Source organism: Malaclemys terrapin, chromosome 3, assembly GCF_027887155.1.
Source record: "Malaclemys terrapin pileata isolate rMalTer1 chromosome 3, rMalTer1.hap1, whole genome shotgun sequence".
Taxonomy (NCBI): Eukaryota; Metazoa; Chordata; order Testudines; family Emydidae; genus Malaclemys; species Malaclemys terrapin.
In genome coordinates this window covers 118,568,990-118,583,543 of record NC_071507.1, presented here as the reverse complement: position 1 = coordinate 118,583,543, position 14,554 = coordinate 118,568,990, and the positions used below count along the sequence as shown (strand labels likewise).

At 36.6% G+C, this 14,554-nt stretch overlaps 1 protein-coding gene across 8 annotated transcripts in view; it reads right to left on the bottom strand.

Annotated features, from left to right (window-relative positions):
* Positions 1-1,620: 1,620 nt before the first annotated feature.
* FAM184A (family with sequence similarity 184 member A) overlaps positions 1,621-14,554 on the bottom strand; it is a 175,787-nt gene continuing 162,853 nt past the window's right edge. For 4 of the 8 annotated variants that reach the window (XM_054023782.1, XM_054023784.1, XM_054023783.1 and 1 more), the window contains 3 exons: positions 10,769-10,873; positions 5,033-5,232; positions 1,621-3,297 (listed from right to left, as the gene is read on the bottom strand). In XM_054023782.1, the coding sequence (XP_053879757.1) occupies positions 3,228-3,297; positions 5,033-5,232; positions 10,769-10,873 (375 nt within the window). In that variant the 3' untranslated portion in view covers positions 1,621-3,227. Of the gene's footprint in view, positions 3,298-5,032; positions 5,233-10,768; positions 10,874-14,554 lie in introns of those variants that run through there. The other 4 variants (XM_054023788.1, XM_054023789.1, XM_054023785.1 and 1 more) reach the window with 3 other exon arrangements.

Below are 14,554 nucleotides of genomic sequence, written 5' to 3'. Positions count from 1 at the left end.
TGGTACTGCAGACGGTGCTGTGCACTGGAAGCGGCCAGCAGGAGGTCCGGCTCCTAGGCAGAAGCGCGCAAGCAGATCTAAGTGGCTCTCACCCACAGGCATTGCCCCCACCCTCCCATTGGCTGTGGTTCCCGGTCAATGGGAGTGCAGAGCCGGTGCTTTGATGGGGGCAGCGCACGGAGCCCCATGCTGCTGCCCTCCCCCGCCTAGGAGCCAGACCGGCTGCTGGCCGCTTCTGGGGCGCAGCGCAGTGTCAGAACAGGTAGGGACTAATCTGCGTTAGCCAGGCAACACCGCTGACGGGACTTTTAACGGCCTGGTCAGCACTGCTGACCAGAGCTGCTGCGACCCACACGCCCATGTCCCCTCTGCTGGGAGGTTACAAGGGGGCTGGTGGAAGACTCAGCCACAATAGTTTTCTGCCAACTGGGGATATCCACCAGTTTTCTAGCCCTTTTGTACCACAAGAGTGAAAAAAGTGTCCAGCTTGAAGAAGAGAATGTGGCCCTGTGGCTGAATTTTAAGACAACCTTATGATTGTTCATGGGATTTTTTTTTACATTTTGCAAATTTTTTTTACATTTTACACATTTATGTCAAATTCAGTTCATCACTGAACTTTATTCCCTTATCATGCCACTCTCTCTGGAGAAGTGTAATATTGACTAAACCATAGTTTTGCTATGCTTTTGACCAAGCATATAAATGTTAAAGTGTCTCTGAGTTTGCCTATGTACTTTACTACTTGTTAATTTATTTGAATATTTAATGTTGATACAATTTTATCAAGAAAGTTTGGGGTTGTTATGTAACAACAAAAGGGATAGTCAATTGTATTACCATTAACAACATTTATATTTGGATAAGCTACAAGGATATAGATAAACTAATCTCACGCATCAGAATCCTAAAATGTCACTCATGGGAGCTAAGAAGGAATTTACCCTCGTAAGAGTATTCCCATGGAACTAATATGAGGATGAGAAGGCTATGTGAGGAAAGACTACATGCGAGAGAAAGGGTTTGCAGGACTGGGCTCTTAGCCAGCGGCATTAAGGATTTTTCTCTCTCTCTAAAGCATCACAAACTAAAAGAAGTAGGTCAGAAGTCTAGATGGAACAATGATCTAATCTGGTAATGCAGGTTCCTATGTGAATCTAACATGCAAGCTTGACAGTCAAAATAATGTGGAATAAAGTTTGCATCAAGCATTCTGGATACCATTTAGCAGAAACTTTTCAGGCTTCCTGGGTTCTTTGGGATTTGACAGGTTTTGTCAGGACACACTTGTTTGTCAGTCGGAAATCTGCTGACCTTAAAAGGACTCTGGAACTGATGGTTTCTTGAGTTTGTTCTCCTCACCACTGGAAAGCTGATGCCCAATGGCAGAGGCAACCAATACACCATTTACTAAAGAGAGCAAAAAATGCATGAACAGGAAAAATCTGAAGTGGAGTTTAGTTGGTTTTATTTATAGTTTATATCTATAAATTCCATAAGCAAAAATGTATGATTATGCAACTTAACGCTCTAATCAATGAGTTACTGGGTTGGCAAAGAAGCAGTGTCCTTTTACCAACACTGGCAAGGCAGAGAAGAAAAAATACAACACTCACTTCAGAATGTTATAGCAAAATGATCTAGTGTGTTTTATTTCAGGTAACAGCCAAGAAATCTAACATTTTGGCCCAATATGGCTTTCTTTTAAAATTAAAAAGTTGCATATACTTACAGTTGAGTCCACCAACTACACAGAATCTGCTGTTTACTTTACACTATGGCAGCATGAAATTTTCAAGGTGAGTTATAGAAGAGATGTTTTCAAAAATTTCATTTAGAATATTTTATATGAAAACATACAAATTGTTCATTTATATATATACTACATATAAAACTCATAATTAGCAAGAGCATCTTTTACTAGATATTTGTTTGTATATAAAGGGAAATAGGATATAGTCAGGGCTTCAGAAGAAATAATGAAGATCTATGTGCTTTTGTATGTGCTGATTAAAACCTTATTTAAATAATAAATCAAAATAGTCCCTTGCTGTTTTTAAAAGAGAGTTTCAGATTTAAAATACATTCATAAAACAAAGGTATTTTTCTCCCTGAGACTACCAGTGTTAACTATTTTGTGATAATCTTTATTATTTATATTTTTTGATAATTCAAAGACAGTAGGCCGGATTCTCCAATCTGTTATAGGAGTTGTCTGGCAATGAAGTAACACTGGTGTCACACCAGTATAACGGACTAGAGAATCAGGCTTACTACCTGAAAAAGCCAAGTAGTCCATGGATTCATGTCAAAAGGTAAAAAAGAAATTTCCTTCATGTAGACAATTGAATACGGTTGAGCTTTAATAAAATATTTGCATACAATTGTGTGTATAGGGTTACTTTTAAAGCCTATATTCTGCCTGAAGGAGGATGTCCTCAAAATGCAGATTTCCTTTAATGATTCTTAGTTTAGTATCCCAAATGTTCCAAAGATCATTTGCCTTTGTAGATATTCATAAAATAAACAGGTAATTCATGAAGGCAGGTTCTGGTGAAACTCAACATCAAATGTAGTAGTTATTTCTAGAGTACAGAGTCTAATTAGCAGTAGGTAAGAAGTTAGCAAAAAAGAAAACGCTAAGTTTTTTTATGGTCTTGTCAAAGTCACTCAGTTCTGAAGGCCAGAAGCTAAACTATGTCTGATTTATTTCATATTCACCACTTTAAATGTTAGTAAGAGGACAATTTTTAAAGTGCTACAAAATAAATTTGGGATGGATTAAACATACCTTGCCCTAGTCTGATATTTTGTATTTTATTTTATTTATCATTGAAAGATTATTTTGATTTATTATAACCATGCAGTACATTGCTTTGGGAGGAGGGGGAGCCTTCCTGCAACCAAAGAAAATGTATTTATAGGAAAAATGGGGAAAGCCTTATGTTTGTTCTACCAAAATTTATTATGTAATAATTACAAAGTTTAAAGACTCTTCCATTTTAAATAAAAATAATTGATATAATTACGCACATTATATAGTATCATGTCAAGTGATTCCAACAAATACCACATGAAATACAGTGCATTTTCAAATCAGAGAGACAAATACTTTCTCATTCACAGTGTTTGACATAGTACAGGAAAGCTTGTTCACATAGGGTTTACTTAAAGACATGCTCTTATAAACAATCCACACCACGCTATGCCACAAAAAAAATTCTCTCTCAGAATGTGAAGTATCGGGCAAACCATTCCTGGCGTTGTGGATCTGGTGAAGCTTCAGTCTGAGGAGGGCTAAATTCATAAAAAGAAAAAAAAAATTTAACCCAACACCAAAATAAAGAGTGCAAAACGTCTGGAAAAGGCACAGAGAATACAATACGCAACACAAATGATCCAAATATCTTTTCATAAATCAAATATCACATACTGTAGTATATAGTCTAGTTTAATGTCCCTTTGCAATATCTGTGATCATCCACTCCATTGGAGAGCATCAGCAGCACAGACAAATTAAGAAGCCACATCATAAGGTGGAAAAATATTTGGAGATAATATTAATTAAAATCATAAAGTTAACTTTTTTTGGATAAAAATTTTTTGTTGAGGGGGGGAACTTTGGAGGGTCCTCTTTTAGCATCCTTTTCTTCTAGGAAAGATAGTTTTCAGAAGTATGATGCAAGCATCACATTCTTAAAGACATGTGCTTAACAAAGACTAGTCAGTAACTAAACAAAAATACATACTATTTTAATATTTTACATAAATCAAACCGAAATATTATTTATATCATTTCATGCACACAATTTAAAAGACATTAATTATATACTAGGAACAAGGAAATTGGTGCATGGCAAACAAGTTTCCCCCTCCCTCAAACATGCTAATTCAGTAGAATTATTAACAAGAAAAATGCCTGTAATTTTAATGCTAGATCAAAGTTCTTTGGACAACAAAAATTAAGAACAAAATAATCCTACCGTTTTACTGGGATAATACAAGGCACGAAACAATTTGCAATGGAAACTCCAGCATCACAATCCATGAATTCATGCACATGCATGTTACTGACGTCTGAGAAGACGCATGCATATCACATACACAGGGAAAAATAAGCAACACAATGTATTTAACAAAAGTATATTTTCTTAAAACAGAATGTTACTACTTATTTATTTTTAATTCTATAATTTCCCACTTCTACTTTTAACACTTGTTAGAATTGTGGCATTACCCATGTAAATCATAAGGGAAGGGAAACAACTGCTTGTCCAACTGACACTTATGCCATTGCTTTGATTTGGAAATAAAATGTGTTATAGGAATAGGATAGCAAGCAATTCTACAGATAGAGAACACCAGTTCTGCAGTGCACTCAGGATCCAGGCACCTAAAGCCTAAAGACCTGAGTCTTCCCTCTTAATTCATTTGTTAAATTAATAGTGTAATTCACTCTACCATCCCTTTCAAAGAACTAATCCTGGAGATTTTAAGGCTAATTTCTATTTCTGGAAAGGCAGCATTCAAACATCCAACCATGCATATTTCCTATTTCTGTACTAAACTAATGTTTATGAAAAAAATTGACAGAAATGAGGAAAAGGACAAAAAAAAATCAACCTACCACAGAAAACAATTTTGTCATATAAAAGTCATCACACAAAAATGAATAAAAAAATCCCTATGTTTTAAAAACAGTTCCCAAAGGACAACTAGTAAATCACACAAACATTTAAAACAATTGTTCATAACATGTAAACAATTGGAAGCACATGAATCATATTAAGAAATATTAAAAGGTTTTAAAAGTTGAGGGTTCAAGACTTATAAAAAGGTCAAAAAATATTTCACATTTCAACCGGCTCTACAATAAAAAGGAATACTGTAAAGAGGTTACAAACAGAGTGTAAAAATTTCACAGTAATATTTGTACTCAAAGTGTTAATAAAGCAAGTGGGATTTTCATCTAAATAGGAATGCAAAATTTCTATGAGTTAAGAAAAAAAAGGACTGGTGAGTCAGTGCTCACCTCAAAAACTTCTTGGGCTCTTTGGGTGGTATTGGCTGTGGAAGTGGTTTGCTGCTGTTGAACTCAATATCATGGATGGGTGAATTAGGAATGGGATCCAGGCGGTTAGGATGTCCATTGCCCACTCCGCTAGATTCCAGAGCACTTAGATTGGGAACACTCACAAACCTGTTTGTTGATTTATCATTCTTCTTCTTTTGCTGCATTAAAAACAACAAATGTAAGGAAGGCTCCTTGCACCAGGACAGATGAGGAGATTGGTAGATAAGAAGGTTCCTTTATAGCTTTTTTCTTTATTTTATTTTTTTTTGGATGGGAAGCAAGTTTGGGAGGGAAGTGGAATAGTTTCTATAATTGCACCTTTATTGTATTCCTTGAACAATGCTGAATACCATAAATTCTCAAAGGAAAATTAAATATTTAAGCAAATTTACTAAGGAATTCAGGCCTAGCTCAGCAGTCAATATGTATATTATTCTGATGGATTGAATGTACAGAGTAAGATATTTTATTGGAAGGAGATGGGGAGGTAGCTAGTTCTCTACAAAATTATACTTCAGTCTGCTATCCTTCATTTCTACTTAAATACATTCTCTGCATTAGTGAAATAGTTGTGCTATCAAATGCAATACAGCAAATTCATTGGAGGGAAAGATAAATCTGTTCAATAAGTTTCACTTTGCCATTTAAGTATAGTTTGGTAAACAATTAGTTTTTGTCTTTGACCAGAAACTTAGAAAATCTGCAATTAAGGTACATTCTTTTATTAAAGCACTGATGACCCCCAAATCAATGGGTGTTATTACATTATTATGAAGGATATAACTGATCCTATACTGTATTTCAGTTCCTTGCCAGAAAGAGAAAAAAGCACAACCTTTTAGCTCTAAGTAGAATATTTCTAGCCACTAGATGGCACAACTAAATCAACTTTTCAGTTTGAAGTATCTTTCAACTTCAACTGACAGTACTTCAAGTGACTCAAAGAGATAGATGAGAGTTATTGTAATACTGATTTTTTAGTATCAGTAACTTATTACCAGGTAAAATGAATGATTATCTACTATCTGCCATGCCAGTACTAGCTTTATCTCCTACTCGCTGATTCTCTAGAACTTATAAATATATGGAAGGTTCAAATCTCAAAAGTTTTTACAGCAAAATGGCCTAATGAGGCATACCATATTAAATATCTCTTCATTACTTCTGGATCATGTACTTCCTATTTACATAGTAAAAAGGTTATCATTAAAAATATACTCCACTTGATTTCAAATTGAAACTGAGTTCATTTTTTCTCACAAATAGTATATATAAATAGATATAGAACCCCACCTAAAGCACTTAAAAAAAAGTCTGGTTACTTGTAAAGTGTGCACATTTGATATGGCGTCCCTGAACGACAAATGCACCTGTAACTCTGTCATAAAATTGTAACATATACTCTTCAGAGCAGAACTGCATTTGAAATAAAGGAACGATGAGTTCAGGTATGGAAAAGAGTTGAATTGTAGATGGCCACATTGCCCTATTGATAGTGTCCTGTACTGCCAGATGAGAGACCTAGGTTTGAATTCTGGCCTCTTACCTGGTTGGCAGCTGCAGGTGCTGCTAATGCAGCACATTCAATGTTCAGAGAAAACACCACCATAGATTAGCCTGAAACAACCACACTGAGCCAATATGTTCCAAAGGGGGTTACTCTCAGCGTTTCTCTCCCCCTCCCACTTGAATAAAGGTCAGTATAAACCACGGTCTTGATAGAGGGAACAGTAAAGTCCCTTTTTAAGTATAAGGGGGAAAAGGTCTTCTGTTGAGAAGGATTAAATTAAGACTGTCCCGCTTTACCTCCTCAGGCAGTCTCTGCTGAAAAAACCAAGGAAAGACTATGTGTGATAAAACAGATTAGTGAAAGTACCAGGGATTTGTCTGTAAAGTATTTCAGTAGTGGTACAAAAGAAATTATATTGTATTAAAGCTTTGTGCTTCATGGGTCATTTTTCTTCTGGCAGCTTTTTCTTATGTATTATCTTTAAATTTCCCTGAGTATATTCCCTACATCCAAGTGCTCAGGAAAAGTAAATTAGTTTCCCTTGTAAAATACATATAATAAACTAGGTTTCTGGAATTTTGCAAACCGTGCATTCTAGAGATACAAAGTGACATTTGGAACTTTCATTAAATTCACTCAAAACACTATAGAATCCCAGCTAACGTGACCATAGAGTACTCCAGAGATCTACGGCATACATTTAAGAAGCTGTCAATTGTGCTGCAGTGGTGCTACCTAATCATGACTCAATGTTCAAAGCCCAGAGAGCTACTTACAATTCCTGACCTAAGAGTCTCCTTTTCCCTCTAAAACTGTTCTCTAGTAACATGTACTTGAAAAACAAACAAACAAAAATCCAATGCTCTCAGAGCAAGAGGCGCCAAAATATTTTGGCAAGGGGAGACAAAGTCATTACTAATTGAGGTGTTGGTCTTTAACTACCCAAGGACTGCTGTTCTCTCTCACTGACATCACACACTGAAAACTCTTTGGCTTTTTGCCCACTGAAGCTCTTACACTACAGTTGATGGAAAATGCTCAGGTTTTTCATCCTTATATGTTGGGCTTTTTTTCTGCCCCTGTTCCTATCAACATATGTCAATGTCTACAGGTGCAAATGGACAGCACACTCACCTAGTTCACACTAGAACAGCTGCTGTATAGTGGGATAGGACAGGGGGTAGCTGTGTTAGTCTATCTACAAAAACAACAAGGAGTCTGGTGGCACCTTAAAGACTAACAGACTTATAGGAGCATGAGCTTTCGTGGGTGAATACCCGCTTCTTCGGATGCATGTAGTGGAAATTTCCAGAGGCAGGTATAAATATGCAAGCAAGAGTGAGTCAGGCTAGAGATAACGAGGTTAGTTCAATCAGGGAGGATGAGGCCCTCTTCTAGCAGTTGAGGTAACACCTCACCTTTGCTGCTTTTACAGATCCAGACTAACACGGCTACCCCTTTGATAATTAACAGTACTGAATCCAGTCATTTTATAATAGAAGGTTGATGAAACAAAAACTGCCACAGAAAAATATTGGAGTGGGGGAAGGAGGTTAGATTTTGAGGAGGGGAAATCAAAGATTTTTTTTCACATCTAGCATAAAGTAGCTTCAAGAAAAGTGGGAAAAACATATCTAGCAGTACTGGGAATGTGGGATTTCCATTACATACTAATTTATTTAATTAAAACTTAAAATGCAGTCAAAACTAAATACATAAATACTTTCACAATGTTATCTCCACTATGCTGAATGTAGCACTTCCCAGATCTTGATCATTTGGTTATTATTATGAAGAGAAACACATGAATAAGTAAAATAAAGACGCATGAGACAGAAGAAAAACAAACTAATGCCACTTGAATCTTCATGTTGCTATTTTGACTGACCACAGCTATATTTTATTAATACAATATTAGCTGTTATTTCCCTCCTTCATTTTAGGTTGTCTCCCTCAGTCTTACCTTCCTTTTTTGTTGATTATTTATTCCATCATCTCTATTCCAGTAAAAGTAGAATTTATAGTATGTTCAGTTTCAATAAGTTTTAATGCTGCTGTTTAGTCTGGCCAAGAGGAAACAAGCATCTCCTGAAATATTTTCCCCGTGGCTCATCTTCCAACAAATCACTTCTGCAAATTTTACGGCCTGATCCTATTTCTACTCCAGTCAGTAGGCATCCTTCCCTTGACTGCAATGTACACTGGGTCAGGCCCTTAGTTATGAATTCCCAAGTTGCTTCTGAACCCATGGATATCTTCTGTGCTAGCACTCTACGCCATCAGCATAGCTTAGTATGGTGTTTTTTTTTTTAAATGGATAAGGTAACAATTATTCCTGATGAGCTAAAGAAAATGGTTTTATAAAGTTTGTATTTAATTTAAACTAGAAAACTAATATAACGTAAGATAATTAAAATCTAAAACATTGCTAAGTAATTATACAAAATCCAAGTTCTAGAAATCTTTTAATTCTTAAGGCAGGTTTATGGATTATGGCTCTGATCTTAAAAGGAATAATTGATAGAAGTACATGTCCAAATATTTGTGAGTGATCAGTCTGAAGATCTGAGGCTGCAGAAGTTTGCGTAAGTGCTTCATAAATCAAAATGACAAAAACCAAAAACCAACCAAACAAAAAAACAAACACCAACAATCCCAAACCAAAACAAAAAAACCCCACACCAGCTAACATTGATAGTTAAACCTCAAAGGTTTAAAGACAATTAGTTGAGAAAATCTTCCAAAACTTTTGAAGCTACACTCCCAAGCCTTTATCTTCTGGCAGTGTGTAGGGTGCCTGTAAGCCACATATCACAGAAAAAAGCTCTGACAGGGACACAGTGGGGAAAGACTCCAGGAATGGGCCACTACACTGCTAAAAATGGCAGTGTAGATGTGGGAGGCACAGATTGGCATGTAGAGAGCCCTTGTAGAGCACTCTACTCACCTAAGCCATGCTTTACCATCTATCTTGCTATTTGCACCTCTGTTAGTTGGGCATGCAGTGTCTGTATTTCTACATGCTCCTTTAAGTGGAGACCTCACCTTTATCTGGTTTAGGTGTCCACAGTTCTGATATTGTCTCTTTTAGGCCTAGGTTACCATTTTATTTAAATTTCTCACATGTTGAGTTTTCCCCACACAGAGCACTCCAGAGTTTACTGTGAGACCGATTTTAAAGCAGCAGTGCTGCGGGACCTAGCTCACAAAAGAGCTTTACAGAGCTACTGGGCCCTGCAAAATATGAGGGACCAGGTAACTGACAGAAGGTATATGGGGGAGAGACAGGGAAATGTTCTTATATGATCTGATGTGAACCCTTAAAAAGGTTAGTTAAGGTAAGAGACTGATTTAACTCCATAAATGCAGTGTTTTGGCGTATTACAACAGTGTATAACCCACTAACAACCACCCACAGCTGCCTTTCCTCCCTTTTCTCTCCCCAACCCCCATGACTGGAGCGGTGTTAACGAGCCACTTCACCTTGAATGGTCCTCTGAAGTATGGGTTAACTACTTATGCTAAACAATCTTGTATTTACAGGTATTTAGTATCAGAGGGATAGCCGTGTTAGTCTGGATCTGTAAAAAGCAACAGAGTGTCCTGTGGCACCTTTAAGACTAACAGATGTATTGGAGCATAAGCTTTCGTGGGTGAATAGCCACTTGTGTCAGATCTTGTATTTAGTGGCCACACTCTGATGTTTCCCAGACCTGAAGAAAAGCTCTATGTAAACTTGAAAGCTTGTCTCTCTCACCAACAGAAGATAGTCCAATAAAAAATATTACCTCACCCACCTTGTCTCTCTCCGGAACTAACATGACATTTTCAGACCATTGCTGCTCACTTTACTTGTATGTTATAATCCTTCCCCCTATATCTGTTGTCTATCTTATCTATTTAGATTTTAAGCTTTTCAGGGCAGGGACTATCTTTTGCTATGTTTTCACAGTAGCCAGCACAGTGGAGCACAATCTCAGTTTGGGTCCCTAAGTACTACCATAATACAAATAAATAATAATAAATAGAATACAGGCTAGCAATGAACTATATTCAGTGTTTTGAACACATCATATATATAAAATATAGAGACTATCATGTTTCTCTCTTTCTTTCTTTTTTTTTACACTATGTATTAACACAGATTTCTTTTCCATTTTAGCAATAAAGCCTGTGTAGCCTACCTTCACCAGTGGATTAATAACTCCGACATTAGGGCTCGCATTAAACACTTTGTTGAAGTTTGTCTCTCTGTTGACTAGTTCTAGTTGATAGAATTTTTTGTCATCCTAATAAAGAAGAACAAGAAATACAAACTTCTCTTTATGCATTTTCCATTAGCTAATGGCAAGATATGTATATAATACTGTTTCAAACACATTCAGTTCTAAACTTGTATTCCTATATATTCCAATCAATCCATTATTTAAAATGTATTTATGTATGATCTTATATACAATTAAAGAAACACTAAATAATTTACATTAATGAGTTTCTGTTGTGTACATTTTACACTTGAGAGACAGCATGGTTTAGTGGACTGTGGATAGGCAGGGACCCACAATGCTTGATCTTTGTTCTGCCACTATCCTCCTGTGTGGCCTTGGTCAAAGATGTCCCCATCAGTGAAGCTGCAGTAAAAAGGCTGAGGAGTGATCCTTCTCAAGTGCCACTAATTTCAAATGCTTTACATTTTCAAAATGTTGTATGAACTTTTACCTAATGCACACATCATCCCTACGGAATTGCTGAGAGAGGCCCCAATCCTATGATATGCTGAGTGTCTACAACTCCCCAAATAAGGCTACAGCAGCCTGACAGAATATTCTGATGTTCCTAATTCAGCAATGAGTACTTTGAGCTGTGAAGGTTCAGAGTAGTTGTTTGGTTGTAACCAATTTCCCCTTATTAAGCTGATTTGTCCCCATCCTCACCTGTCTAAAATCCTGTGTAAGGTCCTGTCCGATTTAAATCTTGTATGTATAGTCTATGACCAGAGGAACTTTTTCTTTTTTTTTTGGTGCCAAAAGTAAGGTAAATTGGACAAGCCATTTCTGAGATATGGAAGTTGGGAAAAGTAGATATGGCTTATATTTAGGACTTAATGCTATTTTGTCATAAAATATCTCAGAGGTAACTTGACATAAAAACTTCAAATTGGTTTCTTCAAGTTCTTGAATGTCTATGATATAAAAAAACCTGCTTTTTAATTTTTTAAGCTATTCGTTGCTGAATTAGGAGCATCAAACATTCCATCAGGCTGCTGCAGACTTAAGATCCACTAAACCTTGTAAAATTTGTCGAGTCTGACAGACTTAGTAAAGTTCAGCAAAGAACTGTCTGGTGTTAAAAATATAAGCACCACAAGGACAACTTATGTCCTCCTCTTCCTCTAAATTCATTGGTACAGTACAAATATTTTCTTGAAGAAAATGGTGATGGTATCCTTAACTCTCCTGAGGTCATATGGTTTTTAGCACATTACAAGACTGTGAGCCAAAAACTCCTATATTTTATTCTCATCTTAACAATATTGTGCATGTTCAGTATATAGCACTTCAATGGGCCAGACGATGAACCTCACAATTATGCTGAAGACCAGACCAACCCCATTTACAGCCACACTATTGTGCCAAAAGCAGCTCAGCCAGACAGGAGAATCCCATTATTTAGCTGTCTCACAACATTCCTATAGTATATATATTATCCGTTTTACAGAATTCAGAAAGTTTAACAGACCTGACCAAGGTCACATAGCAAGCAAGTATAAAAGCTGGTTTAGAACCAAAGACTCCTGACTCCCAGTCCAGTCCTTCTCTAGTAAACTACTACAGGAAATTCACTTTTCTTCTATGGGATGCTTTCTACATAGTCAGGAATGGGTGGGAAACTAGGCGACTCTCAAGAATACATAAACTGAGATGGAATGGGAAGAATTAAGGGATTGGATGTTTGGTAGTATTTTTCACTGAAAGAGAAGCAGGTTTAGAAACAAAATGTGAGAAGTTATAATGGAATATTCATGCTCTGATGAAGGATTTGTCTTAGTGATTTAAACATCTGATTTGAAATATCTAATTTTCCTAGAGTCACAGGTTCAAATCTGGGCAGGGTTAGCTTACTCCTCTATCTTCAAGGTCAATAAAACTGAGCTTCGGGGAATTTAGTATGTGGATTTTTCAAAAAGAAACATAACTGAAATTCTCCTCATCCACCACATTATTACTGTGTGCAGAACAGCAGAGGCCACATAGATGTGAAAGGAACAAGTAGAGCATAAGTCTCAATAAACCTGAGTTAGTGAAACTAGTGCTCCACAATAAAAGGTTATTGGGGAAAGGGGAAAAACACCTGCCCTTTCCAATATTCTCTGTCTCATTAGCAAAGGTACCCATATCTTTCGCTACATCACTCAGCATGCTCAGACACCTTACATTTTCACATTCCTCCCTCTGCCACCCACATCTCTCTTTCCCCAGTCCAATGGATCCAGCCCAAAATGGATGTGGCATTTATCTCAGTTGTTTAGCTAGCTGAAAGGTGGTAATCTTAGAACTAGCCATTGCTTTGAAGCTTTGGTTCTGCTAGTGATGATCTTCCAACCTAAAAACGTACAGTGTGGTGTCATTCAGCTATTCTTTGAAGGAAAAAGACACAACATCAAAGGAAATTCCAGAACACGTTTGTTAAGCCCTGAATAACTTCAGAGAAAGAAACATAATGTAATGTTGTAGTTTTAAGAAACACACATATCTGAAAGCCAGGAAATTCAGTTACACTTAGTTCTTCCTACTGAAAATATTGGAAAGTATGGAAATATAGTTATGGTACCCCAAACAACCTTAAGTCTGCCCTCATATCCCTACTAATCATCCACTCAAAATCATAAGACAGTCTGTTTACATATGACAATTGGAACCACATATTCCTATCACACCGTAACATGTTCAACATACGAATGTAGGCACCACCTATTCATTATACTGTATATGTGTTACCTACTCAACTGGAGACTAGTGTCTAGTTCACCTTCCCTTGACAAACAGCAACACCAACATTTTGCCTCTGGAGAGAAGAATAATGAATGGTCTTATGGTTAAGGCACAGAATTGAGTGTCGGGAGACATAGATTTTAAGCTTGTCTCAATTGCTGTGTCTCAATTTCTTTAGCTGTACAATGGAGATAATAGTACTTACCTGCTTTACAGAGGTGTTGTAAAGCTAATTTACTTGTTGTTTATAAAGCATGTACATTGAGATCCTCAGATGGAAGGCACTATACAAGTGAAAAATATTATTGTTACACTTCATATATACCCCAAGACCTATAATATTTAACTCCCTTCCCCTCTTCCGAATAGAAAACTCTCACATGATTTTAATATTTCATTTTCCTCAGTGGTTGAGCTTCCTGGGCCTGCAGATTTTTTAATCCTAGTATTACTTACGGTTATCATTTGCATACTCTTTTGCAAAAGCCAAGGTCAATATGGTTTGAGATGTCCACAGATTCAGGCAAAACACCAGTGTTTCCAGGGTTTAAGATACACTCAGTTACCAGACTTCCTGTCCATTTTTCAACATACCATCTAGCCATGGGAATATAGCTACCTTACATTGAAGGCACCTACAGGATGGTACAGATACAAAGGTGGAAGTAAAGTTATTTGGGATTCCTTAATTCTGTATTCCCATATTTTCCAATGCATATATGTTTTATTCTACTTAAGTAACCTTAACTTTGAATTTTCTGGCTTTCAGGCACTTACTCTTTAAGAGAATATTGTAATTTTAATAGAATATTGTAATTTTGAATTTTTTTTTTTTTTTTTGCAACTTACATTTTTATATATATTTACAATATTAAGCTTGGTCCTACAAACCTTTAGGCATGTGCTTAACTTTACTACTGTATTTCCAGTTAAGTCAATGGGACTACTGCAATAAAGTTAAGCATATGCATAAGTGTA